The sequence below is a fragment of the Balaenoptera musculus genome, chromosome 15 (assembly GCF_009873245.2).
Source record: "Balaenoptera musculus isolate JJ_BM4_2016_0621 chromosome 15, mBalMus1.pri.v3, whole genome shotgun sequence".
NCBI lineage: Eukaryota > Metazoa > Chordata > Mammalia > Artiodactyla > Balaenopteridae > Balaenoptera > Balaenoptera musculus.
In genome coordinates, this window is record NC_045799.1 from 81080934 (window position 1) to 81107329 (window position 26396).

The following is a 26396-nucleotide window of genomic DNA, read 5'->3' on the forward strand; positions in this document are numbered from 1 at the left end:
CACTGATTCTGATTTCCAAAACCAGGCAGCCTCTGCTGGGAACTTCCCAGGGAACACAGAGTCCTGGCTTCACCTGCTCCAGGTGGCCTCCCATGGCCTGACCTGCCTCCCCAGGCCCTCCCAGCCTGGCCTGGCTCTTACTACAAGTCCCAGTTCCGTCTGGAGCTGGACTGTGTAGCCGTAGACCATCACGATGATTTCGTGCAGGAAGATGGGGTTGAAGGACGGATACACCTTGTTGCGGCCCTCCACGACCAAGGGCTCCACCCCATCAGGGAGCGTATCCAAGGTCTTGATCAGAAAGTAGGTCACGCGGCCCTGGAAGCGGTAGCTGAGGCCATCAGATGTGTGGTAACGGGGGTCCCCATAAATTGTGCATTGCTCCGACTCTGAAAAGAAGGGCCAATGCTAAGAAGGCACCCTGAGCGAGGTAACCGCCCCAGAGCCCCTCACCCTCCTGGGGCCGCCTGTCACCTTCCCTCTTAGCCCTGGGCTCCCCGTGGACTTGATCTTCCACTTTCTCCCTCTCCCCGCTTGAGAGGATCTCCTTGTCTGGTTCCCTCTTTTTGCCCTTAAGATAGCAGATCCCAGGGCTTCCCTGGTGGCGCAGTGGTTGAGAATCTGCCTGCCAATGCAGGGGACACGGGTTCGAGCCCCGGTCTGGGAAGATCCCACATGCCGCGGAGCAACTAGGCCCGTGAGCCACAATTACTGAGCCTGCGCATCTGGAGCCTGTGCTCCGCAACAAGAGAGGCCGCGATAGTGAGAGGCCCGCGCACCGCGATGAAGAGTGGCCCCGCTTGCCACAACTAGAGAAAGCCCTCGCACAGAAACGAAGACCCAACACAGCCATAAATAAAATAAATAAATTAATTAAAAAAAAAATAATACTTAAAAAAAAAAAAAAAAAGATAGCAGATCCCAGAGAGGATCATGCAGGCGACCAGGGAGCTCGTAGGAGCCTGAGAGCCTAGGCCCACCCCTGCCCGCGCCGGGTCCCTCCCTCTCCAGAGCCCCCAGCCCGGGCCTCTCTGGCTCCACCCCCCCCGAGGGCCCCCTTACTCTCGGGTGCGCAGTAGTCTTTGCCGTCCTCGTTGGGCTGGCACCGGGAGCCCGAGGGGCAGGTGAAGGGCCGGCACTGAACGGCGCCCGCTCTGCAGGCACACCTCTTGGAGCAGCCTCTGGAGAACCAGGACTTACCCGCCTGCAGACGCCGCAGGAAGAACGGGGAGTGAGAAGGGAAGGGCCAGCTCTCTTTCTTCGACAACTTCAGCCTAAGCCTACAGTCTGATGGCTCACTTGGCACGGGCCAGAGGCAGTCCCGGTGCCATCTGCACCCTTATGGACCTGTACCGCCCCCTAGAGGCATTGTGCTCGGTGTCTCACACAGGCTGCTCAGGAGGTACTGCTGAACCCATCTTACAGATGAGGAAACTGAGGTCACAGAGGTCCCCTGACTCGTGAGTGGTACCATCAGGATTCAAATCAAAGCCACCCTACCGGCTGCATCCCTGTGGTTTGCATTTCTCAGTCCCCAAACCCAAACCATGCACTCTCTAGCCCAGACCTGGCAGGAGGCCACCCTGTCCCATCCCATCACCAGCCTTCACACCCAGGGCCAGCAGTAGAGGCGCGGGTGGCCCAGGCCGAGAGACGCACAGGAAAGGAGAACATGGCATCCCGAAGGTGTGTTGCCCCCACCCCTACTTTCTGCCCCCACTCACAGGGAGGGAGTTGCCCTGGGCGTCCCTGCAGCTGCACTGGCTCCTGGGCACACACTGCCGTCCACTGAGCACGTAGCCGGGCTCACAGACACAGCCCTCCTCGCAGGTGGAGGGAACTCTGGAGCCTTTGCACTGGCCTTCCGGGTCCCAGCAGGAAGGAGGGCAGGAGGGAACGCAGGTGGTGTAGACGCTGTAGGCGGAGCAGTCCAGAGCTGGAGGGGGTGGTGGGGAACAGTGACTGAGCGTGGGCTGTGTGCTGGCTCCAAGGACAGAGAAGAGCAAGAACGGTTCTCCCCACTCGGCGTGGGAATCCGAGGTCAGCCAGCAGCCGCAGCAGCGCGACCCTGGTGCATCTGGTCAGTAAGCATGTGACTGGCGTGTGTGTGTACGAGGTGTGACAGGAGCACAGGGCAGGGAGGTATCCACTGTGCTGGAGGAGCTAAATAAAGCCCTTTAAGTAGAAGTAGTTGCAAACAAATGGAAATGTTCACACATGGGAAGATGTCAGTCCTCCCTAAGTTAATTTAATTATTATTATTATTTAGTTTTTGGCCACGCCAGGTGCCATGTGGGATCTTAGTTCCCCGACCAGGGATCGAACTCGTGCCCCCCATGGAAGCGCAGAATCCTAACCACTGGACTGCCAGGGAAGTCCCTCCCTAAGTTAATTATACATTTAATATGATCCCCAAAAAATACACCAACAGGATTTTGTTTTGTTTTTTAATAGGACGAGATAATATTAACGTGGAAATGAGGATATAAACAAAGCAGAAAAGCTGGGAAAATTCTAAAACAAAACAAAAAAAACTGGAAAAAAAACCAACAGTAGGTAGTGTATGTCCTTACCAGAAATCTAAACACCATCTAAACTCTCAATGACCACAACATTGTGCTGCTAGTAAATGAAGATAAATGGAGCAGTGGAAGCGGAGAAAAAGGCCCAGAGAGGGATCCAAATACATGTGGGAATTTAATATAAATCATGGCATCTGAGTCAGTGGAAAAAGAGAGACTGGCCATTTAATAATACTGGGAAAAAATAAACACAAAGTTGATTCAGTTCTCATCCTACACACCAGGGTAAATCCCCATGGATCAAACATTTAAATATAAAAAAAAAAGAAACCATACAAATACTAGAGCAAAACGTAGGCAAATTCTTTTTTAACTTCAGAGTGGGGAAGCCGTTTGTAACTAAGGCTTAAACTGCAGAAGCCGTAAAACGAAGACTAGTATATTTGACCTCACAAATACATATATATATATATATTTTCTGCATGGTAAAAAAAGAGTGAAAGATGAAAAAAAGAGACCAGGAAAAAATTTTTGTAACTCATGGCACTAATGAAGGGCTACTCTCTGTAGTAGACAAAGGACATCTATAAAATATTTCAACAAAGACCAACAAACCAGTGGAAAAAATGGTGAATGGGTATGAAGAAATCACAGAAAGGGAAATCCACATGGCTCCTGAACATATAAAAGAATGCACAACTTCACTCATAATAGGAAAAATACAAATTAAGACTCCTTTTATCTTTCACATATCAGATTGGCAAAAATCCAAAAGCACCATAATGCTGTGTGTTGGCCAGTCTGTGGGGAAATGGGCACTCTCGTATGTTGCTGGTGGGAACGTAAATTTCTCAACCCCTATGGAAGGCCATTTGGCAACATCTCTCAAAAGCACAAATCCACACAATCCTTGATCCACCAATTCCAGGTCTACAAATTTATCCTACAGATAAGAGACACACACGTAGAGAATTGTATCTGCATAAGGTTATCCTTGCAGCACTGTTTGCAATAGCAAAAGACTGGAAACAACTAGAAAGTCCATCGCTAGAAGACTAAATAAATTATGATGAATGAATTATGACGCAGCTGCAGAAGAGAATGAGGACACTCTTTACATGTCTGACGGGGAAGGACCGCCAAGCTAGTTTGTCAAGTGAAAAAAATAAAGTGCAAACTACTGTGTCCCATCTGCTGTTTGTAAGAAAATACAGAAAATAAATTTGCATTTGTCTGTTATGTGCAGAAATAAAAGACTTTTGGAAAAATACTCAGATGCTGAAAAGAGCAGGCTGGGACCTGGGCCCCTGGGGTCAGGGCGAGAGGGAGACTTTTCACTGGGAATCTTTTAATACTTTCAAAGTTTTTGAACCATAGGAATGCATCACATAGGAAAAACACCGTAATCACTGTTTTAAAATTTAAAATGTTCTTGGGGACTTCCCTGGTGGTCCAGTGGGTAAGACTCTGCGCTCCCAATGCAGGGGGCCCGGGTTCGATCCCTGGTCAGGGAACTAGAACCCACACGCACGCCGCAACTAAGACCCGGCGCAGCCTAAATAAATAAATAAATAAATAAAAATAAAAGGTTCTGGAATTAGATAGTGGTGCTGGTTGTACAACTTTGTGAAGATCCTGAAAATCAGTAAATTGTATACTTTTAAAGGGTAGAAGAATATGGTATGTGAATAATAATTTAAAAAAATTTTTTTAAAGGAAAGAGCTGGAGGAGGATACCTCAGAGTCTGCCAGGAGGGGAGAAGAAAGAACCTTTCGGGTGCAGGGCGTGGTATGTATAAAGGCAGGGAGGGGTGTGGGAAAGCGAGGCCTGTGTGGGGAATGGGATGGTTTGATACAGGTGATGCTGGCGCACAGGAAAGGGGGGTGGGGGAGGGGCACAGCTTGCAGGATCTCTCAGACATCTCAGAGAGGAGCTTGGACTTGCAGGCAACAGCCGTGCAGGGGCCTAACATAATCACATTTCTTTTGGAAAGGAGCTGCTGACAAGCAGCCCGTGTGGTCCTGGTGGTATGGGGCACTAGCTAAGAGCTTGCTGTAAATGGTCCACATCAGAGAAAATGAGGTCAGAAATAGGCCGGGAACAACTGAAATGGAGAATGGGGGAGCTTTCAGAGATACACAGACGGAAAGAGGGTTTGGGAGCAGTTTGGGGGTGGCCTGAGGACACACTCACGGCAGAAGCTGCTGTTTCTCCAGATCGGAGGCTTGATCCCCTGGGCCTGGCAGGCGGCCCCGAAGGCTTGCAGAGACTGGCAGAGGGCATGGTTGAGGTCTCCAAACTCACAGAGGCTGTGGGTACATCTGAGCAAGAAGGGACTGAGAATCACGTGGGTGGCACACTTCGCCCAGGCTGGAGCCTGAAAAGCCGCCTGGCATTGCTCCTGGGCTCTTGCCAGGTCAGCTGCCCGGCAGTTCGTATTTGGCTTCTCCTGAGGTTCTACTTCAGTCTTCTTGTCATCTTCTTGGCAACTGGGAAGGCAAAGGGGGTCATCCTAGGGACAGCCACTGCCTCATCTATGATAACGACTTGGCGCTTCCAAACCACCCTGAAGACCCCTCCTGTCTTCACCAGGAAGCTGGCCTCGGTCTCCTCCCACGTTTCGAAGCCAAGACAGGAAGACTTTCTCTTTTCCCCATATAGGTTCCTGGGACCCAGATGCCATCGCCTGTCAAGTTACACGCACAAAGGACCACTCTGGTCTTCCCATCCCAGGTGGGCCATACAGTCTAGAATCCCAACTCGCGTTCCTGTGCAAAGGCAGAGAGTCTTCGGGGGCAATTACTTTGGGTCGATCTCTTTGTCTTGCCAACTATCCACATACATGACGTCATCCAGGGCTAGTTCGTCATTAGGCATCAATAGTTCGTCTTCTTCCTCGCCGTTGAAGTTCCCGCACATGCCGCAGGTCTGGGTGGGCAGAGGGGATCGAGGGATCCTCAGCGCCAGGGATGGCAGAGGGCATTTTTTTGTTGGCATCCCCTTAAAGAGAAAGGCGCCCCCCTCCCTGCAGGCTGACTCCCCTACGAAGAGACCCAGGTGTTTTCCTCGCCTTTTCATAATAGGCTTTGGGGATTTTGACCTCTAGGAAACCACTGCCGTCAAACTTGACTTGCACCCCAATGTTGATGGTGAGCACGGTGTAGCCGTCCCTGGAAACGACTTTGACTCCCCGGATCTGGGTGGTCGCCGGGAGGGTGACCTGTGTGCCATTGATCTACAGAGGAGGGCAGGACCCGTGAGCAGGAAGAAGGACCAGAGCCCCGTCCCCAGAGCCCACGTCCTCCCCGCCTGCCTCGCTCACCAGCACTTGGTCCTTCTTCAGGGTGACCAGGGTATTAAAGATGTCCACGTGGATCTGGTGGAGGTAGAAAGTGTGGGGTTGGTCTTTCCGCTTCCCATTCTTGCCACTGATCTTGAAGAAAGGCTGGTCCATGGTGGAGTGGCATATTTTCACCAAGACGTAAGTGCAGGTGCCCCTGACCGCATGGTAACTACCATCGAAGCTTACGTAGTAGGACGTGTCGCGGAGGCGGCACTCTCCCATCCCTGGAGGACAGACAGGTGGCTGAGGAGTGGTCCAGCCTCTAGCAAGAACAGGCCTTCTCCCCTGCTTCAAGGAAAGGATGTGGAGGAGAGGGAGCCTCAGAAGGGAAGGAGACAGAGAAAAGAGTCAAGACGTGAGGAGGTGGAGCAGGTGTCATTCGGCCAGGGAGAGACTTATAATATCCCGTCTAAGTCCACGGCTGCCACGGGAACCATGAGTGAAGCCCGAGGAGCCCTTCTTGACAGAGGGGGAGTCGGGGAGAGTTCGTCTTGGTGGCTGAAGGTCCTCCTCCACGCTCAGTGGAGGCTTACCTGCCGCCCGGCACCGTATCAGCCCATCCTGGGACCAGCACATCTGGTCAGGCTTGCAGGCGGTTTGGAGGCAGGAGATGTTGTTGTGAGCCGAGCAGGTGCAGAGCCTGGAGCAGGTGCTGTCCGTGTACCAGCTCTCCCCGACCTGCGGGGCGCAGGCATCAGTGGAGCCGATAGAAACTTGGAAGCCAGAGATGGCCGGAGCCCCCCGCACCCCAGGGCCCCCGTGAGGCTCGCTTCCCTTGGCTGCCCGCCTCCATCGCTAGCCTTTCTCAGGCTCTTGGCTTCTGGATTTGCTCCTCAGCCCCCAGCACTGGCCCACCCTACCCCTTTGCAGGCTCTGAGCCCTCTGGCTCCCAAACTCGGGGAGCTGGGAAGGGCAGGGCACCCCCTGTGGTCTGGCCTCTCACCGGGTGGTAGGAGCCCCTCTGGCTGGTGCAGCCACACTGGCTGGGGGGCACACAGGAGGTCCCACTCAGGATGTGGCCTTTCTGGCACTCGCAGCCCTCGGCACAGGGCAGCGAGGACGGGCAGTATGATGGAGTGCTCAGGCTGAGGCAGGTGGCCGGGCAGGGGTTGGCACAGGTGCTGTAGCTGCTGCCCAATGGGCAGTTCAGAGCTAAGAAGAAATTGGTGTTTAGGAAGGAAGAGTGATTTCCAGCTCTCTGACCTTGGGGCATCAAGAGTTCCTGGGAGGGACTTCCCTGGCGGTCCAGTGGTTAAGACTTCGCCTTCCACTGCAGGAGGTACGGGTTTCATCCCTGGTTGGGGAGCTAAGATCCCACATGCCTCCAGTCCAAAAAACCAGAAACATAAAACAGAAACAATACTGTAACAAATTCAATAAAGACTTTAAAAATGGTCCATATCAAAAAAATCTTAAAAAAAAAAAAAAAAAAGAGTTCCTGGGAATGTCCATCAGACGAATGGATAAACAAAATGGGGTCCAATCATACAACGGAATATGATTCAGCCTTAAAAAGAAGGAAATTCTGGCACTTGCTACAACATGGTGAACCCTGGGGATATAATGCTAAGTGAAATAAGCGAGTCACAGAAAGAGGAATACCGCGTGATTCCACTTAGATGAGGTCCCTAGAGTCGTCGAATTCACAAAGACAGAGAGTAGATGGTGGTTGCCAGGGGCTGGGGGAGGGGAAGGGGACTTACAGTGTTTGATGCGGACAGAGTTTCAGCTTGGGAAGATGACAGAGTTCTGGGGGCGATGGTTGCACAACAAGGTGAATGCACTTAATGCCACTGGACACTTAAAAATTGTCACAATGGTAATTTTTATGTTGGGTATGTTTTACTACAATTAAAAAAAAAAGCGTTTCCGGGAAAGAAGAAAGGTCACAGAGCTGGCCCAGGGAAGAAGGGGAGGAGGCAGTAACCAAATGAGATGAGAACTTTTTTTGAGGGCCACGCCCCATGGCACGTGGGATCTGAACCAGGGATCGAACCGGTGCCCCCTGCCGTGGAAGCGCGGAGTCCTAACCACTGGACCACCAGGGAATTCCTGGGAGAATAGAACTTTTTGGTGAAGTGAGAATCGGATGGAGGCTCCCAGAAGAGGGAGACAAGTAGAGGATGGGGGCTGGGCTCGGAGAGACTGGGGAGAGGGGAACAGAGGAGGGTCCCACGTGGGGCCTGGGGGCCGGGCTGCGAAGGGAAGAATGAAGGAGAACTTAGGGAGAGGAAGAGAGGGCAGGGCTCGGGGACTCCTCCTGGCTGTCAGGTCACTCACGGCAGGAGGTGGTGTTCCGCCAGGCGAGGGCCCGGCCTGCGCGGGCGCAGAGGGACGCGTAGGCCTGCAGGGAGCGGCACAGGGTCAAGGCGTCGCCCTCGGTCCCACACTGGCCGTACACGCAACTGGTGAAGCTGGTGTGCGGGGCCACCACCCCGTGGCACTGGGAGAAGGGTCCTGGAGGAAACGTAGGTGAGACTAAGCTTGGGGAGGGGGCAGAACCACGCGGCTGCTCTGGGGCAAATTCAACATCCGTTTCCATCAAAACCCACAATTACTGAGAACCTACCGCCTGAGATGCAAAAAACCCCACAGGTCCGGCAGCGTTCCCAGGTGACCACTGCCTCTGCATTCCCTCTGCCTGCCTCTTTAGGGCCACTACTTCCCGTCTCACCCTTCCTCCCTCCCTGCTCAGTGCCCCTCCTCTGTCTCCTGCCCCGGGGGGAGCAAAAAGGGGCCCCCTGCGTGGCTTACCCTGAGGGTTCATTAAGATATCACAGTTCTTATTCCAGGCATCTGTCACTTTCTTCCCCAGGCACCTGGGGGGCTTGCCACCTGCAGCAAAGCAGCTGACAGAGGAGGAGGGGAAAGGACAGGAGTTTAGGATTGGAGGAAGCTTTGCAAAAGCCAAAGCAAAAGTGGAGAGGGCAACAGGGAGGGGAAGAAGGACGGGAGAGGAGAACAGAGTGATGGCCTCAAGTAGTAAGGTCAGCAGATGCAGCAGGAAAGCAGAAGGTTAGATCTCAGGGTGGACTTCCCAAGAGACAGATCAGTCATCAACTCCAGGAAAGACTGGGGACGCACAGGGAACACCTTCAGGCTGCCCGCCAAGCCTCCTCCCCTGGTCCAGCTCCCCCCCTCCCCCCGTTCCGGCTCACCCAGGTTCAGATAACTCATTTAGCTTCCAGGAGGCCCCCAGGTGCGCGGAGCTGACTGCAGGCCTTTTATCAGGCTGCAGGTTGTCGTCTAGGCTGTTGTTGTTGAAGTTCCCTGGGGGACAGAGCAGTCAGCAGAGGCCTTGAATTCAGCCCCAGGACCAAGAAGCATCCCTCCCTCTTCACGCAACCAACCAAGATGAGCCCTTTCTCTTCCTTCATCTTCGGCTTCCCTTCATGCCCACCCTAGCGCACGAAGCCTTCAACCAAGTAAGAGGTTGACAAGCACCAAGGACGGCTAATCAGATGTGTGGATGAGCAGGACCGGGATAGGCTCCAGCCCATTCCCCCGGCTTCACCTGCAGGTGCCCTAGGAACTCACCGCACATCCCGCAGAGCCGGCCAGCGTAGGAGGAGGGCACGGTCACTTCCACCAGGTGGTTCCCGTCATAGCGAACTTGAAGCCCAAAGTCCGTGTAGAGGAGGATAAAGGAGCCACTGGACCTCACGTTCACCCGGCCTTGTGCAGGCCACACGGGCAGGGCCACCCGGCGACCGTCCAGCTACAGAGGCAGGGAAGACACTGTAGGGAAAGGCGCCTGGGACAAGGACAACGAGGCCAAGACCAGGGAGCAGGAGGGGGGGTGGCGGGTGTGTCTCAGAAACTGGGGCTGCGTCTGCCAGACAGGTGGGCCTGCAGGCAAGGAGACGTGGAGAAGAGATGCAGCGTGGGCTGGAGGTGGGGCCGGGGAGGCCGGCGCAGGCACGCACCACGACCTTGCGGCCTTTGATCATGGAGATTCTGAGGTTGAAGACCTGCACTTGGACGGCTTTGACATAGGAGGCCTCCAAGTTTCCGCCACGGAACTCGTTGGTGGCGCTCACGACGAAGTAATTCTCTGGGGACCCCAACCAACAAGGCCGGGTCAGGGTGTAGGTGCAGGTGCCCATGAAGTGGTGCAGGGCTCCGTCGAATGTCAGGTAATGGGGGTCCCCCGAGACAGTGCAGGTGGCGGACCCTGGGCAGGAGGAGATGGCGTTCAGAGAGGCACTGACCCTGAGCTGCCATCTTGGCGAGTCCACATTGGAATGGTACCCATGGCTCATCGGGGTGGTCGGTGTGACTTGGAGAGGTCAAGGTCAGGGACTGCCCCAGCCTCACTCTCTGGGTCCTTGAACACGCTGCTTTGGCTCTGGGCAATTGCCTTCCAGACCCCTGGTTACGCTCCAGCTCTCTGCTTTAGGACAGGACCACGCCTTTGCTCGAGGCCACATGGGCAGCCCCCATGCTCACCTGCTTTCGACTGCTCACCTTGAGCGTGGCAGCCGTAGATGCCATCCTGCCGACCACACACCTCCTGGGCCTGGCACCTCCACTGCACACAGCGAGTTCTGTTGCTGCCCTCACAGATGCAGAGCTGTCTGCAACCTGGCTTGAACCACCGCTCCCCTACCTGGCGGACGGACCGAAGGAAGGAAAAGAAGTTATCCCCTGATCTGTTAGCACTGCTATTCAGATCACCGACCTGCTCACCAGGAAGGCATTCGTGTCATCCCAAAGCTCCAGGCTTAGTTGCAAAACTCTGGCATTCGCTCACTCGTTCAGTCACTCCATTATTTGTTTGTTCACTAGTTCAACAGATAGTTGTCATCTGCCTTGTGCCAGGCGTGAGGGATTCAGTAATGAGCTGGGTGGACGAGGTCCCTGCCCTAACAGACCTCACAGCCCAGAGACGGCAGTCAACATGTAAACAGATAGATCACGTGGTCCAACACACTCTGCACCCAAAGACGATAATCAGGGCACCCAGGGAGAGTTTCGTGCCATTGACACAGACAATTGGCACTCGCCACAAGAGTTTAGAGATGCTTCTCAGGAGGGCTTCAAGGAGGAAGCAGCATTTCAACAGGGCCTCAAAGGAGGTGAAAGTGGCTAATAGGCATACTGCCTGGGAGGCAGAGCAGCGGGGAGGGGCTGAAAAGAAGGTGAAACTAAGAGAGCAAAGCGCAGACGAGGAGAGTTCCGTGGGCCAGCCTGGAACGCGGCACCAAGCAGGGAGAGCCCAGTGGACATCAGGTGGGAGGGGGCTGGGATGGACGTCAGTGTCATCCCCAGGCCTTGGGTGAGGGACAGGCAAAGGAAGAGAGAGAAGTTTCACGGATGAGGGTCTAGCTCCAAGTGCTGCCTCTGAGAAGATGGTGAAGATGGGGCCCAGGTAGCGGCTGAAATCCTTCAGCAGAGAAAGGGACCCTCAGTAGGAGAGAAAGAGTGCAGGTGAGATGCAGACATGCCTGGGCCTTCAGAGGATGAGAAACTGGGAAAGTGACTCAGGGATGTGACGGGCAGGGAAGATAGGAGGGGAGAGAACTAGGGGTCCCAGGCTCTGCTGGGCAGCGTGGGAAATAACTGTGCTATGACTCCATCCCGGTCTGCAGGGGTGAAAAGTACTAGAACTGAAGAAAGAAAAAGGGAAATTAGACCTAAGCCCGAAGTTCCTTAATCCCAGCCCGCCCACCCCCATCCCCCCAACCCCCACCCCCCCACCCCCCCATCCCCACCCCCCACCCCCCACCCCACCCCCCGCCCCACCCTGCCTTTTCTCTCCTGCCCACAAGCTGGCCATAGACTTCAGAACTGGGACGAGTGCCTTCTGGCTGCAGGGCTGAGAGAGGCCCAGCCCCAGCGGCTCACCTTGAAGTAACCGGCCGTGGGGTCAAGGCAGCCACATTCGAACCTGGGGACGCACTGGAGACCGCTGAGGACGAAGCCCGGGTTGCACTCGCAGCCCTCCACGCAGCGGTTCTGGCAGGCCAGGCCCGAGAACTCAGAATGGCAGGTGTCGGGGCACAGCTTGGCACACAGGGTGTACCGGCTGTTGGGGGGACAGGCCAGCGCTGGCAGAGGGGGGAGCACAGGTGAGGCAGGATGGGGAGAAGAGGAAAGAGGTAGTTCCCAGCCCAGAGTTCAGAAGGCCAGCGGCTAGAGGCTTCCGCCCCATCTTGAGCAGAAGACAGTGAGTGGGAGAAACCACCGAGGAACTCAGCTTCCACCTCCTGGGCCTGGAAGGGGGCCTGCAGGGAACTGCCGAGAGGCAGGACCACGGGAGCAGACTGACCCAGGAGCCTCAGCAGCACTGCTGTGGAGGGTGGAGGGGAGCAGAGGGAACCCAGGTGGTCCCATCAAGGCCCCAAAGCAGGCTCCCCAGAGGGCTGGGCCATGACCAGGAGCTGTGGGGCCGTCATGATGCGCCATCCCACCCACCAGTCTGTATTGTATGCACATTTTGTGTATTTTACGTGTGCATCCCTCGACCTGGGTGTGCATTTACACACATATGCATTGCTCTGCATACCCGTACCTTCAGGTAGCTGGGAAAGCTTTCTTTCTTTCTTTCTTTCTTTTTTTCCCCAAAGAGCTTTAATTAAGACTTTAATAGAGCAAAAAGAGGTCGAAGTGTAGTCAGGGCCCAAATCAGAGGTAACAAAACCAAGCTGGATCCAGGCTGAAAATGTTGCCTGGAAAATCCACAGCTGGGAGCAAACCCTGGGAAGGCTTTCTGAGTTTGCAGGTGACCGTGTGATTTTCTCAGTGCATGTTTCTGACTCCGCAGATCTCCCTGTCCTAGTGTGGAGGCAAAGGGGTTCCACCAGGGCGCCCCCCCAGCCTGTGCCACCACTCTCAGATGCTGCCGGCCCTCTGCTGCGTCTGCGTCTGAAGGAAAGGGCCCTGCCTCTTGGTACAACTCACGGCAGAAGTGGGGTCCTCTCCAGGGCTTCACCACGTAGCTGGCATCCTGGCAGGTCTCAGTCAAGGCCGACATGTGGGCACACAGCATCTGCTGCAGCCCCTGGAAATTACACATGTCAAACATGCAGTTGTCGAAGAAGGAAGAGGCCCTGAGGTGAGGCAGGCAGGCCCTGAGGAGAGAGGCCAGGTCAGAAGGAATGAGGGGGCAGAACTTGCCGCCTCCTGCCACGGAGGACCTGGTGCCCCCCCATGGCCCTTCCTGCCCGCCCCCCGCCCCAACACATACTCAAAAGCTCCGTGAGCGACCGTGAGCCGTCCACAGAACTCTGGCCCCGACACAGTGTTCTGCAAGGCAGTGTCGCAAGGTGGGGGAGATGCCTGCTTCTCCTGGCACCTGGAAGAGACCCACCCCAAACGCCCTAAGGACCGAGGCTCACCTCCATGCCCACCCCGCCCCAGCAGTCTCCCGGCTCTCGGCACCCCCTAGTGGAGGACATCTGAACACCAAGAGGTGGGAAAACTTGGAGCCGGACGAGCAAGAGGCGGGGCTGCTCAGAATGGCCTGGGGATGACTGACTGATGGTGGGGCTGGGGGTGAACGTGGTGGCAATGAACTCTGCTGGGAACGGGAGCGGGGAGAAGAATGACAGACGTGGGGGTGTGCAGCAGAGGAGAGAGGAGAAAAGGGGTGATGCCAGTCGGGGTTCTTGGTTCCTCGAAGGGGCAAAGGAGCAGGAGGGCGGAGACGGAGGCGGGGAGGTCCTCACTCCTGGTCCCCATCCTCCGAGGCCTGCCAGCTGCTACCCAGCTCCGTCTCATCTCGCGCTGGTCTGCCATCCGGCTTCCGGTTGTCGTTGCTGCTGTCGCCATCGTAGTTGCCACAGAAACCGCAGAGTTTGCTGGAGTAGGTGCTGCGGGGGGGCCGGGGGGAGGGGAGGAGGAGGAGGAGGCGTTAGTGGAGAGAAAGGGCCTCCGGCATCTGAGGGACCACAGCAGAGAGGGGATGAGTCGGGGAGGCCACTGGCACGAGGCGAGTGGACGATGAAGTGGTGCAGACCCGGAACAAGGGTTCCACGCCAGGCCAGGCACGCAAGGACCGCAAGCTCTCACTCTCGAGCCATCTTTACGCCTCCCCTCGTCCGCTTCTGCTCACACCTCATCTTCCAGCCTTAACAAACTTCTTGCTGGCCCTAAGACATTCTACTATTTCCCTTGCAATGACTGTTCACTATTTCTATAGTGTTTCTTTCCCTTGTTTGGCCATCTGGGGAGCTACTCATCCTTGAAGACTGCAGTCAAGGGACCACTCTTCTGAAGGCTCCCACGACTCATTAGCAACTCCTTCTAGAACATTCCCAAAGCCTTATGTATATATCCTGCTACTATCACACTGCCCTGAAACCATTTCCTCCCCCTCCTCAACCAAAGGGAGGCCTGCCCGTTGAGCTAGGTGTCTCCTACCCACGACTGAGAATTAGCGCCTGGGATGGCAGGGGCCGGGGATGGGAGGGTCCCGGGAGAGGGAGGGGCAGAGTGGGAGGAGTGGTAGCTGCCTCGCTGGGTTGCCCCCTCACCTGGGCACGCTCACAGACAGCTGCTGGTCACCATCCCATCTCACCCGCAGACCGAATGCCGTCTGCAGCTGCACAAATCGCCCACTTGGAGTCAGGAAGATGCCTTTAGAAGGTATGGCTGGGAGGGTGACTCGCTGACCCCCAACCTGGAAGGCGGGGCCGAGGGAGGAGACAGAGAGACAGATCAGGGGGGTCAAGGAGGACCCCCAGCCGACTCCCACATCCCCACCGCAACGCTAATGACCTCTTCTGCTCCACGTGGAATGCTCTGCAGGGTTGGGAGGCTGGAGGAGCTGGGCGGGACAAGGCCACAGCCAAGGCCGGCAGCCCTGCAGGGCTGAGTGGAGAACGGACTCACCAGCGTGTGTCTGCCCTTGAGCAGGGTGATGGTAGTTTCGGGCAGAGTCACGTAGACCTTGCTCAGGCAGGACACGCCCTCCTGTCCTCGCTCCTCGTTCTTCACCGTCAGCCTGAAGAATGGCTCTGGGCGGGGAGAGGGGTGGAGAGCGCCCAGGGGCTCATTCCAGAAGCATTTCTGAGGGCCCACTGAGGGTGCCACCCCCAACCGGCCCTGCGTCCTGTCAGGATAAAGGGCCACAGAGGTGGCGGCTCTACGGTTCAAGAGGGGAGGAAGGACCCTGGCAGGAATGGGGCGTTGTCCAGAACAGCGTGGGGCTGCGTGCCGCGAATCTGTCCCCCCAGGGGACGGGGACCTCCTCTGCCAGGCGCGCCCTAGTCCAAGCCGGCCAAGGAAGCGACGGATACAGAGAGGAGTCCTAACCCGCATTTTCCCCGTAGTCTGGTCCTCACAAAGTCCTGCTTGGGGATGGACGTGTCAGCTCGTGCTCTACCGCTGGCCTTGCTCCCATCTTGCCCCTGCCAGCGGCTCTGGCCCTTTCCTGCCGGCCAGTGCACCCCATGCCCAGCTCTTCTATCTCAGACCCCACGCCCAGGCCGTGGGGGGGCATCTCCAGAATCCTACCTGTCGAGTTGCCACAGGGTTGGGCCAGGATGTAGGTGCACTTGCCCATGAATTTAAAGTGCCTCCCGTCGAAGGTGAAGTAATGAGGGTCTCCATAGATGAAGCAGGTGGCAGTGCCTGCCGAGGGGACGCCGGGGACATGTGAAGCTGGTTCACCAGGCCAGGCCCCAGGGCCGCCTCACCCACCCAGTGGCCTGCCCGGGCTCCCCTGGTCGAGGGAGGGATGGGGACCTTGGTGTCACACCCACGTGGACAGGCGGGAACAGCCTGAGGGGAGGGTCTCACCATAGGGGTGGCATCCGTACTGGCCATTCTTCAGCTGGCACGCTGTACGTGTCCCGCACTGATAGGGCTGGCACTCCATCCGACTGCCAGGCTGGCAGCGGCAACGTTCTGTGCAGCTGGGGCTGAACCACACTGTCCCTGGCTGGGGGCAAGGGGGCCGGAGTCACGAGGCTGTAGCTCCTGGGCAGCCTCTGTCACCCCGTGCTGTAGCCCCCTCTCCTCCTGCAGACCTCACCTTGCTCAGACACCTCTCCTCATCGCCTACCAGATATTCCTGCTCACCCCAGGCCCTTTGCACATGCTGTGCTGGAACGTGTCCCTCTCCCTTTCTCTAACCCATTCCTGTGCAACTAGCGGAGTTCAGCTCAAGGGTTGCTACCTTCTCAGGAAGACTCTCCAGACCTCCTTGACTACCTCTGGGTACCTTTCCTTCCCAGGACTTACCACAATTGCACTTTTATATTCATCTTTGTGATTATTTGATAAGCGCCCCTGCGAGGGACCATGTCTATCTCTACCCACTATCTCAGCCCCAACACGTAGCACAGTGCCTGGCAAAGAGTTCTCATTTAATAAATACTTACGGAACGAAAGAACGAACCAATATCCTATGTGCCCCCCGGAATCTGACAGCATTAGGAGAGCAAGGACATGCCCTATTCGTGGTGACCCCAATGCCGAGAGGGTTGAAGGTACCCAATAAACGTTTACTGAATGCATAAGTGAACATACAATAAGTTCATATGTGTCTCCCGGGGCAGAGGGAAGAGACGCTTGGTGCTGATGGTTGTGACAGATAGTTCTACCCGGGCTGAAGCTGAAGCTACTCCCAACACTGACGCAGGGACGCCCGGGAGATGGGTCAAGAGGGCTGGAGGAGGAAGGGGCCCCCGAAGAGGCAAGCAAGAAACTCGGACGCCCCATGGGGAGAACGCCGGAGCTGAGAAGAGGAACTGGATGCTAATGAATAGCTGACTGAACTTTTAATTAACAGGTCACATATATTTACCATAAATTGCTAACAATAATAATTAGCATTTATTAAGTAATTGCTCTGTGTCAGGATCTAATTTCACCTTCACAACAACCTAATGAGGTAGAAAATCTTGTTGTGCCCATTTTATAGATATGGGAACAGATTTGAATAAGTCAAGAAAGAACCTCGCCCAGGGTCACTGCAAACGAGTGGCGGAGCAGGGATTTGAGCTCAGATTGGCCTGACTCTCGGGCGGTTCTGTCCAATACAATGGCCACCAGCCACATGCCACTGAGCTCTTGAGATGTGGCCGGTGCAAACTGACATAGGCTGTAAGTGTAAAATACACATTGGATTTTGAAGACTTAGTAGAAAAAAAAAAAAGGTACGTAAATGATCTCATTGATAACCATTGATTACATGCTAAAACGGGTAGATGACTGGAGTTAACTTAACCTGTTTCCTTGTACTTTTTCTTTTCTTTTCTTTTCTTTGTTTTTTGGCCTCACTCGCGGATTGCGGGATTTTAGTTCCCCGAGCAGGGACTGAACCCGGACCCTCAGCAGTGAGAGTGTGGAGTCCTAACCACTGGGCCGCCAGGGAATTCCCTCCTTGTAGTTTTTTTTCTAATGTGGTTATTAGGACAAGTAAATGCTGTGTGAGGTTAGCACGCCATCCCTTTTGGACAGCGCTGGCCCAGAGCCTGTGCTCCTCCAGAATCTCCCGGGGGGATGGGGGTGGGCATCAGTTAGGAGAGACAAGAACAGTTATCTCCTCTCCTTTGACCTAGCCTATCAAAATTTGCAAGTTCCTTTGGAAGAAGGTTCTGGAATGCCTCATTCTGCCTTGAAAATGCCTGAACACACTCAGTGTCCAGGGCTCTCTGTACACTCAGGGACCCCTGACTTTCCTCAGGATGGAGATAAGGGCCCTGCACCACCTGGCTGGTCTACGGTCTAATGCATCATGGCTGCCAGTACAGGACGGAGAAATATAGAAATATCAAAGCTGCCAGGAGCACTGAGGACAGGGCCACGGGATGACAGGATCTTCCGCACAGCCTAGTGTCAGGCTGGGCCAAAGCAGGTGCTTAACAAGTATTTATTGTGTGAACAGAGCTGAGGGACTTCCCTGGCGGTCCAGTGGTCAAGACTCTTGCATTTCCACTGCAAGGGGCACAGGTTCAATCCCTGGTCGGGGGACTAAGATCCCACATGCCGTGTGGCGTGGCCAAGAAAAAAATAATAATAAAATTAAGGCAAAAAAAACCACACACCGAATGAATGACTCCACCACCGTGTCACAGCTGCCCGAGAGCTGACCCCTTGGGAATGTCCCATGGATCCAAATTTATGTCACCTGGGGAGCAGGTGGCGCCGGACCCCAGGTGTTTGGCTCGCAGTCTCCCTCAGAGGACCTGGGCATCCTGGGGTCTCACCTTATAGTAATTGTCGTTGTAGAAGCAATTGCAGGAAGAGGCATTGATGCAGCGGGAGTCGCTGAACAGAAAGCCAGGATCGCAGACACAGCCAGGCTTGCAAAGCAGCCCACAGTTGGGCGTGGGGCTCTGGCAGGATGCTGGGCAGGCGCAGTGCTCATAGTGGGCGTTCGGCGGGCAGCTCACTGAGGGGAAAACAGCCTCTGTCAAGCTCCCGGCTTTCCTCCTGTCTCCCCTCTACCCCCCACTCCCGTTCTTCTTGAAGAAGGAGGCCCACGTTACTCAGCCATTCAAAGGAAGGAAGTCCTGACACAAACTACAATCTGGATGAACCTTGACAACAACATATGCTCAGAAAAAAGAAGCCAGTCACAAACGACCACCGATTATATGATTCCATGGTATGAAATGTACCGAACAGGCAGAAAGCAGATGCATGGTTGCCAGGGGCTGGGGGTGGGGGGAATGGGAGTGACCGCTAATGCGTATGGGCTTTCTTTATGGGGTGATGCAAATGTCCTGAAATGGAAAAGTGAGGATGGCTGCACAGTCTTGTGAATATACTAAAATCACCAAATCGTACACTTTGAAAGGATGAATTTTTACGGCAGTGAATTATATCTCAATTAAAAAAAAAAGCAATAGTAAGTCTAGTGCTTGGTTCCCAACAACTCCCACTCCCCCATGCCCCACCCCCCCGGCCCTCTCACTCAGGGTCGTCCTCATCATTCTTTCTAAAGTCATCGTGTCTGGTTCCTCTCTCCTCTGAGACTGCAGTTTTCTACTGGAAGCATCCGTTTCCCCCGCCCTCTCTCCTCATCACTGTCTCTGACTTTCAGCTCTAGCTCTTTGTCCGATGCTCCACCACACACCTGGAGTAGGTCTCGGGGTTGCAGTGGTGGCCTGGGTCACAGCGGTCATGGAGGTACTTGGCATCACGAAAGCTGCTGGCCAGGTGGGTACAAGAGTTGGGCTGGGCTGGGGTGTCGTGGGAACTGTGGGCCTTTCAGTGGGGACCGTGGGTTTTTCCGTGGGGATGGTGGTCCTTTCAGTGGGGATGGTGGTCCTTTCAGTGGGGACCGTGGGTTTTTCCATGGGGATGGTGGTCCTTTCGGTGGGGACCGTGGTTTTTTCTGTGGGGATGGTAGTCTTTTCGGTGGGGACCGTGGGTTTTTCTGTGGGGATGGTGGTCCTTTCGGTGGGGACCGTGGGTTTTTCTGTGGGGACCGTGGATATTTCACTAGGGACAGTCGGTTTTTCTGTGCGGGCCACAGGTTTCTCTGTGGGGACGGTGGATATTTCAGTGGGGACGGTGGGTGTTTCCTCAGGGGCCACAGGTTTCTCTGTGCGGACAGGGGTTTCAGGAGGGCCAGTGCGGGTAACAGGAGGTTTGGAAGGAGGTGCTACTGACGCAGATCCTGCAAAGAAAATAAATCCCTGGAGTTTAGTCAGAATCGTACCACCACCCCCTTGACTCACAGCTAATTGGAATGGGTGCGCTCAAAGCAGTAACTCATTCACACCTCTCCTTCTCCTCCCCGCCCCAGCCTCCACTCAGGTAACACTGACAAACACCGTTCCTAACATATGTCTGATCTTGCGCCAGGTACAGGAAACACATAACAAATAGGATATCGGCCTTCCCTTCAGGATCACCATTCACTAGGTAAGGGGTCCGACCACAGAAATCCACGGCATCAAAGTCACATTCACTCAAGCAAGCATTCTGATGGGGCTGGGAAGGTACGGGTGGGCATAATATAGAAAACAAAGCTGCTTGAGGACTCAGCACAAAAGAGGACTTGCATTTTAAGCAGCTCAAGCAGAGAAGCCCGAAAGATGGTCACCCTGGAGCACAGCCCCCTTTCCGGGACCTGGGGTTTTGTCTTACCTTGACAGGTCCCGTGACTGATCAAGATGAAACCCAGAGCAACAACGAAGGCGGTGCTGGTGCCCCTCTCGGCCTCAAACATCAGCTGAAGGTACGAGGGAGAAAGAAGCAAGAAAGAAATGAAAGTGAATCCCCATCAACCCAGCAACTCTCCGGTCTGTCCTCTGCTAAGATGTTGCCTTGTTCTGGCCTCAACAGTGCAACGGGGGCCCGGGCCCCTTCCAGGAGCCAGAGAGCCTCACAGGGAACACAGAGCGCCCTCTGCTCTGCTGCTTATCCAGTGTCCCATCCTCTCAGCCCTGGTTGTGCTCCCTGATCCCAGGCGTCATGTCCCCCTCACCTGGCCTCACAGTGACACTTAAAGAGCAACTCTCCCTGTCTCTCACCTGCATGGGCTGTTGACGTCCCGAAGGGACGGTGATGGAGTCGTTCAGCCAGTCAGCGCTTTGAGACCCAACTCGTTCCCAGAGAGAAGTTGGGGAACTGTCTGCAGGGCTCTCCAACAGAAGCCTGAGCTTCGTGCCGTTTCCAAGGCCATACATGTGGTAGGTAAACTCCACACAGATCGCACCCGGGGCACAGAAGGTCCGGCTTGCCAGTCTGAAAGACTGGCCTGCCTGGGAGAACTTGTCAGCCTCAATGTAGGCAAAGTGACCCTCTGGGCAAAAGAAGGGAACAGGCAAGATGAGAAACCTCCAGAGGACAAGTCTGGTGCTTTCTTGAGCGACATCTTGCTTTCCAAATGGGGATTTGATGCAAACACCCAAACTCCCCACATTGCAGTGGGTTTTTTGTTTGTTTGTTTTGTTTTCTTCTCTGCTCATTTTAGACTTCTAACTGAAGAAGGCAGGATCAGAAAGAAAGGGAAAACCAAGCCAGCAACCCAGATTCCTTTGTTGGCTGCACCAGTAAATGTCTTGACTGAAAATGACCCAGTGGATTTTGAGGCCTTGGGCTCAATGAAGCACTATACCTGGATCTTCTGGGGGTTTCAAGTGACCCCAGAACCACGAGAATCCTCAACTCACTCTACCTCTGTCGCCTCCACAGCTCTGGCCCCGTGGCGGCTTCCCAGTAAACACCCGCTGGCTGATTCTGACCACCTACATCTTGCGTCAATCACACCAGTCCACCCCGTAGCTGGGAGCAGATTCAGTAACTCCTTGGCTTGAGGGGTCCTCCATCTCCTCACCTCCATTAAGGGAGACTCCCAAGGGGCCTGTACCCTGGATGAGCGTATTTTTACTTCCCTGGGTCCAGTGTCCGCCATCCTGTAATGTCTGGACCCAGTCACAGAAGGGATGGGCCTCATCTTCAAAGTCACACTGAGGAAAGCTCTCTGGGGGATCAAAATGGGAGATGTGAGAAATCTGGGCCATGCTCTCTATTCCTCCCCCATCCCCAACCTCCATTCTCAGAGCTGCTCTCACCCCCGCAGGGAGCAATGCTGATTGCATCCACCGCCACCACTGGCTCTGGGATCTTTCCAAACACGCCCACCACGGTGAACTGAAGAGAGAGGGAGAAGGGGCCGGGAGTGAGGAAACAGCGCAAATGTTCAGCCCCCCTCCATTTGATTTTACTCTCTTCAGGGACCCAGGCACCCGGCTTCCAGGGCCCAGACCTTCAATCCTTGTCAATATCAGGTGCACCTCCCATGTCCAAGGAGACCTGACCTCTTGCTCCTCTGTACCTGAATCTGTCCCTGGCCTGTGTAATTGACAGAAACAGGCTGCCAGTTGGGTCCGGGTTGTCCTGAGAAGAGTGTGTGTTTCCGGATTCTGCCTACAATGGAAGGAAGCCAAGAGAGCAGTGAGATGACGGGGGCTGGAAAATGACTTCAAACCTATACTCAGAAGGTTGAGTAGCAGAGGGACTACTTGGAGTGGATTCCCCTCCCCCAAGTGCAAGCACGTCCTTCTCTCTCTCACTCTCCTGGCGTTTTAATCTATTTTTCCAGAACCCTGTGCCTTCCGCTCCCAAATTCCACTCCGCAGAATCATCTTGCAAGTATCCCAGATTTCCCTAGACCCCGAGAGATGCCCCCACGTTTCCTCGTCAACCCAACCCTGGAAGAAGAGCCTCGGGACAGTGCAAATGCCATGATGTTGTCACTCTCACCCAGGACAGAAGCATAGACCATGAGGGCTGCACCAGGAGACTGGCCATGTAGGGTGTAGTGAAAGGACAGGCTCAGGCAGCCGGAGGACTGGATCAGAGGGCTCAGCAGGGCAGATCTCTGCCTTGGTTTTGCATTCTTGGGGTCCAGGAGCATGTAGAAGCCACCTGGGAAGGAAAAGGCCAGTAAAGTGGGGGGTGGCACAGGGATAGGGGCTGCGAAGGCAGGGAGCCTGGCCCTGGGGAGCCCTAACAGTTGCCTAGGATCAGCCGGCACTGAGATGGGCCTAAACCCATCACACGACTGGCTGAGGCCTTGGATCCTTCCAGAGGTGCCTCGCAGTTCTGGGTGAGGACGCGGGCGCCGCCCAGGAAACGCGGCATCCTCTCAGAAGCAGCCAGAATCTTGTCCTTTGGATTCAGACTTTTGAGGTCCCCCCACAGTCACATCCTCTTCCTTTTCTTAACCCACTGGGCACAGCTGATTCACGCAAAGTGGTGAGAGTCCCGATCTGATGATGACCGGCAGGGATCTCCTCCCGCCTGCCACCAGCTCAGGCAGCCAATCAGCCTGGACCTCGCTCCGTGACGCAACTGGTAGCCGGGGGAAGGAGGGGGGGAATTAAAGAGGCCTCCGACCGCGCGCACGCACGTGCCGGACGCCCCACGGGGTTCTGCCTGGAGAGTGAAGCCCGGAAAGGTGGGCTTCTGAAAGGGAGAGAAGACGGCTGAAGAGGAGGGAGTGGGCAGAACTGCGAGAGAAAAGAGAGGAACCAACAGGGAAGAAGGAGGGAAAGGGTAAAATGGTGAAAGAACGCAACCAGTGTCGATACTGGGACGTCTGAGAAATGGAAAAGGAGATGCGGGAGAAAAAGAGGAAAGATGGAAAAATATAAGGAAGGGAGCAAGGTGGAAAAAGGAAGAGAGAAAATGGAAAAAACAAACAAACCCAACAACATTTACTGAAACTGCTGGGCACGGGATTTGGTGCTAAATGCTAAGGGGGATGCAGGGGTGGGCTGGCCCTGCCCTGCTCTCCAGGGGTGTAGAATGAACGTGGGGTGGGGTTTTCACCAGGTCTTTCTAGAAAGCAAACCTCAGGCAGCAGGAAAGATCAGAGGAAGGAGAGCAAGTATTTGGGGGGAGGGAAAGATGGAGAAGAACGGCCTCTGTCCTTGCCCCGTCCCTTCAGTGGATTCTCATACAAAAAAACCCAGGTGATCCTTTTAAACGTAAGTCAGATAAGGTCGCTCCTCTGCTCCAAATCCTGCAAAGGCTCCCCATCCACATAGAATAAAAGCCACAATCAGTCCTGACAATGGTCTGCCCCTCCTAGGACCCGTCTGAGCTCATTCTCTCCATCCCAGCCACGTGGCTCCTTGCTGTACTTCAACACCCACCCCCCAGCCCACTGCTACCTCAGAGTCTTTGCATGGCTGGCCCCTCTGCTTAGAATGTTCTTCCCCTCGATCATTTCATGCCTCACTCCCTCACCTCCTAAAAGTTTGTGCTCAAATGTGACCTGTGTGAGATCTACTCTGACCACCCTATTTAAAACTTACAACCCACCCTACCCTGCTCTCCCGATCCCCTTACTTTGTTCAACTTTTTTTTTTTTTTCTGATAGCACTGGTCATCTTAAAGCTATATAATTTACTTCTTTATTGTTTCAGGAACTGTCACCTCCTTGTCCCCCACCGTTCTCTGTCTGTTTTGTAAGCTGATGCATCTCAAGGGCCTGGGACTTGGCATATTGTAGGTGCTCAATAAATATTTGTTGGATGAATGAAGAAGGAAGGATGCCAGGGAAAAGAGGTGAGGAGCCGGCCGTGTTGGGTCTACCGGGTAGGGCTTTTGGGGTGGCAGTGGGGGAAGCTGGCTGGGTGCTTAGAATCTGTTTTCTGTCCTGTAACTTAAGCTGATGGAGGTCTGAGGTTGCTGACATTCACCCCAGGCCATCCCAAGAGAGTTATTGTAGGGTGGTCAGGCAAGCATCGTAAACTCCTGCAAAGGTCACTAGAAGCTCAGAAAGTCAAAGGACGGAAGAAGCATGGCCATTACTCACTACCAGGGCTAGAGAAGTCATCCTCAGGCCCCACATTCAGCACCCCTGTTGATCCCTTCTTCTGGACCCACTTGGCCCCAGAGGCCGTCGGGATCCAGCTCCAGCCGCAGAGATCATTTGGAGTGTCAAAACTGCACGTTTGCATCATGCAGACTGAGGGAAAAGAAAAGAGGAAGGATTTAGCTTTTTCTAAGGGGAGGCAGAAAAGTATGCCTCAAACACAACATTGTTAATCAACTATACTCCAATATAAGATAAAAATTTAAAAAAAGAAAAGTATGCCTCAGTCTGGAGTCAGAATTCTGAGTCCCAGGCTGGGTCCTAATGTGAGGCATGGCTGGCTTGCAAGCCAGATATGGTCCTGCTCCCCAGCGGCGTGTTCCTGGCACAGATTACTTAGGCTGCCCAAACCTCAGTTTCCCCATCGATAAACTGGGAACAAAAGCGCTTGCCTGTTGTAAGTTACATCACGTGTGGGAGCATCTAGCACAGTTCCTGTGCTCAGTAAGTGTTGGCTCCTGGCATGCAGCTTCTGGAATGTTCCTTCCCTTGAATTTGTTCCCCTCAAATCTCTAACATCAGCCTAGAGTGCTAATTCTGGATGGATCTGGGGAAACAGCCAGGTTGACCAAATGTCCAGGTTTTCCAGAGACTGAGGGGTTTCCTGAGATGCAGCACTTTCGTGCTAAAAGAGGGACCGCCCAGAGCAAACCAGAATGGCTGGTCACTCTAGGACAGGTGTCACCACAATTCTGTGTTCCAGGAGAACCTCTCTTTAGATGTGGCTGCTTCAGGGGTCAAAGGTGTGGGGTGTGGAGGTAAAGGGAAGCAAGTCGCCCCAACTCTGGAAGAAACCAGGGTCACGGTCCCTGAGCTACTCCTGCCACCTGGGCAGATGTACAGGCGTGGGGAGAAAGAGGAGGCGGGACGGGGGCTCACCCCGATTGCAGGAGCCCCGACGGATAGAGATGGCATCCAGAGCGATGTCCAGATAAGCTGTGCTGCCCCTGACTCCTTCGAATGTCAGCTGCGGGAGGGAGGAGGGGATGACCCACCCTGTGAGCCCCTTTGCCTCGGGCTCCCACTTTCCTGCCTGAATTCAGGTGGTCCAGCCCCCGTGCCCCCGCCTTGTCCCATCCCAGCCCCTCCTGGACTCCCCACAGCCAGATTCCCACTGGGACCCCAGGCTGTGCCTTCGGCCTCACCCGACTGGGCAGGATGAGCCCCATGGGCACCGTGACGGCGGTGGGTATCCAGGAGGGGCTCTGCGTGTTCATGTGTTTCCAGAGCACGTTGGGGCGCTTGCCCTTGGGGCCCGTGGTCAGCAGCAGCTTGAGCTGGGCGCCCCACGACAGCCCGAACATGTAGTAGGCGAAGCGCACGCAGAGGGGGCCTTGCTCCCATACGGGGGGGCTGCGCAGGCGGGCCACCCCACCCGGGCGGAAGGTGTTGGAGTCCATGTGCAGGAAGTAGCCCTCTGGGGGAGGCAGAGCCAGGGATGGTGAGGCCCTGCCCACCGCCCCTTCCCAGAGCCCAGGTATCACTCCCGGCTGCCTCCCTGCACCCAGATCTGCCAGCGTCCACCTCCCAGATGCCTCCCTAAACCTTCAGCTTCCTCACCTCCATTGGGGTACCCGCCGGGGGGCCCGGTGCTGCTGGTGGGGGAGGGCTCACTGGCCCGAGTCCAGCCCCCGTCATCTTTGGACACTTGGCTCCAATCACAGAGGGGTCTGGAGTCATCCTCAAAATCACACTGGGTGAGAACGGCTGGGAAGAAAGGGCCACTGTGAGGCCAGGAGAGGGCAGAGGGGAGGGGGTCGGCTGCAGAGCCAATGGGGCTGGGGGGGTAGGAGGTAGGGGGAGGGAGCAGAGCAGGGTTGCAAGGTGGCCACTAAGATTTAGGGTCCAGAGCAGAGATTTGGGAAAGAGAAGCTGAGAAATAAGTCCTCTCTTAGGAGAAATTCAGGGCTGGGGTCGGTGAGGGGCAGAATGACTAGGTCAGGGGTTGCAAACGGAGGTCCCAGTCAGGCAGGCTTGTCTGGGCAGCGTACATTTTGTTGTTGATTTGAATGTGGATCTTTCAGGCGGGACTTGTACTCTACTCCTCCCCGGTTCCCTCCACCCTCCATCCTCTGAGGGCTGCCCTTCACACATTTATTTCATATTTATGTCATCACCCTGCCTGAGGGCATCTTGGGTGGCCACCCCTGGGAGGGACTGAGCAGCCCCGGGTTCCAACTCACAGTTTTCCCTCGAGCTGCGAGAGACGGGCTTCCAATCCAGAGGCTTCTCTTTCCT

At 55.0% G+C, this 26396-nt stretch overlaps 1 protein-coding gene across 1 annotated transcript in view; it reads right to left on the reverse strand.

Annotated features, from left to right (window-relative positions):
• The window catches only part of ZAN (zonadhesin), a 32045-nt gene that overhangs the window by 4546 nt on the left and 1103 nt on the right, over window positions 1-26396 (reverse strand). Inside the window, exons 2-37 of the mRNA XM_036827613.1 lie at window positions 26342-26394; window positions 25719-25865; window positions 25304-25575; window positions 25038-25125; window positions 24099-24251; window positions 22037-22201; window positions 21609-21700; window positions 21346-21424; window positions 21108-21254; window positions 20302-20573; window positions 19916-20000; window positions 18897-19442; window positions 18025-18209; window positions 15611-15752; window positions 15326-15442; window positions 14702-14826; window positions 14344-14489; window positions 13537-13680; window positions 13056-13163; window positions 12770-12939; window positions 11714-11916; window positions 10334-10475; window positions 9793-10040; window positions 9404-9584; window positions 9025-9136; window positions 8621-8715; window positions 8147-8323; window positions 6810-7018; window positions 6400-6544; window positions 5846-6090; window positions 5594-5758; window positions 5327-5451; window positions 4717-5012; window positions 1725-1936; window positions 1063-1204; window positions 142-389 (exon numbers count right to left, since the gene is read on the reverse strand). Of these exons, the coding sequence (XP_036683508.1) occupies window positions 142-389; window positions 1063-1204; window positions 1725-1936; window positions 4717-5012; window positions 5327-5451; window positions 5594-5758; window positions 5846-6090; window positions 6400-6544; window positions 6810-7018; window positions 8147-8323; window positions 8621-8715; window positions 9025-9136; window positions 9404-9584; window positions 9793-10040; window positions 10334-10475; window positions 11714-11916; window positions 12770-12939; window positions 13056-13163; window positions 13537-13680; window positions 14344-14489; window positions 14702-14826; window positions 15326-15442; window positions 15611-15752; window positions 18025-18209; window positions 18897-19442; window positions 19916-20000; window positions 20302-20573; window positions 21108-21254; window positions 21346-21424; window positions 21609-21700; window positions 22037-22201; window positions 24099-24251; window positions 25038-25125; window positions 25304-25575; window positions 25719-25865; window positions 26342-26394 (6181 nt within the window). The remainder of the gene's footprint in view (window positions 1-141; window positions 390-1062; window positions 1205-1724; window positions 1937-4716; window positions 5013-5326; window positions 5452-5593; window positions 5759-5845; window positions 6091-6399; window positions 6545-6809; window positions 7019-8146; window positions 8324-8620; window positions 8716-9024; window positions 9137-9403; window positions 9585-9792; window positions 10041-10333; window positions 10476-11713; window positions 11917-12769; window positions 12940-13055; window positions 13164-13536; window positions 13681-14343; window positions 14490-14701; window positions 14827-15325; window positions 15443-15610; window positions 15753-18024; window positions 18210-18896; window positions 19443-19915; window positions 20001-20301; window positions 20574-21107; window positions 21255-21345; window positions 21425-21608; window positions 21701-22036; window positions 22202-24098; window positions 24252-25037; window positions 25126-25303; window positions 25576-25718; window positions 25866-26341; window positions 26395-26396) is intronic.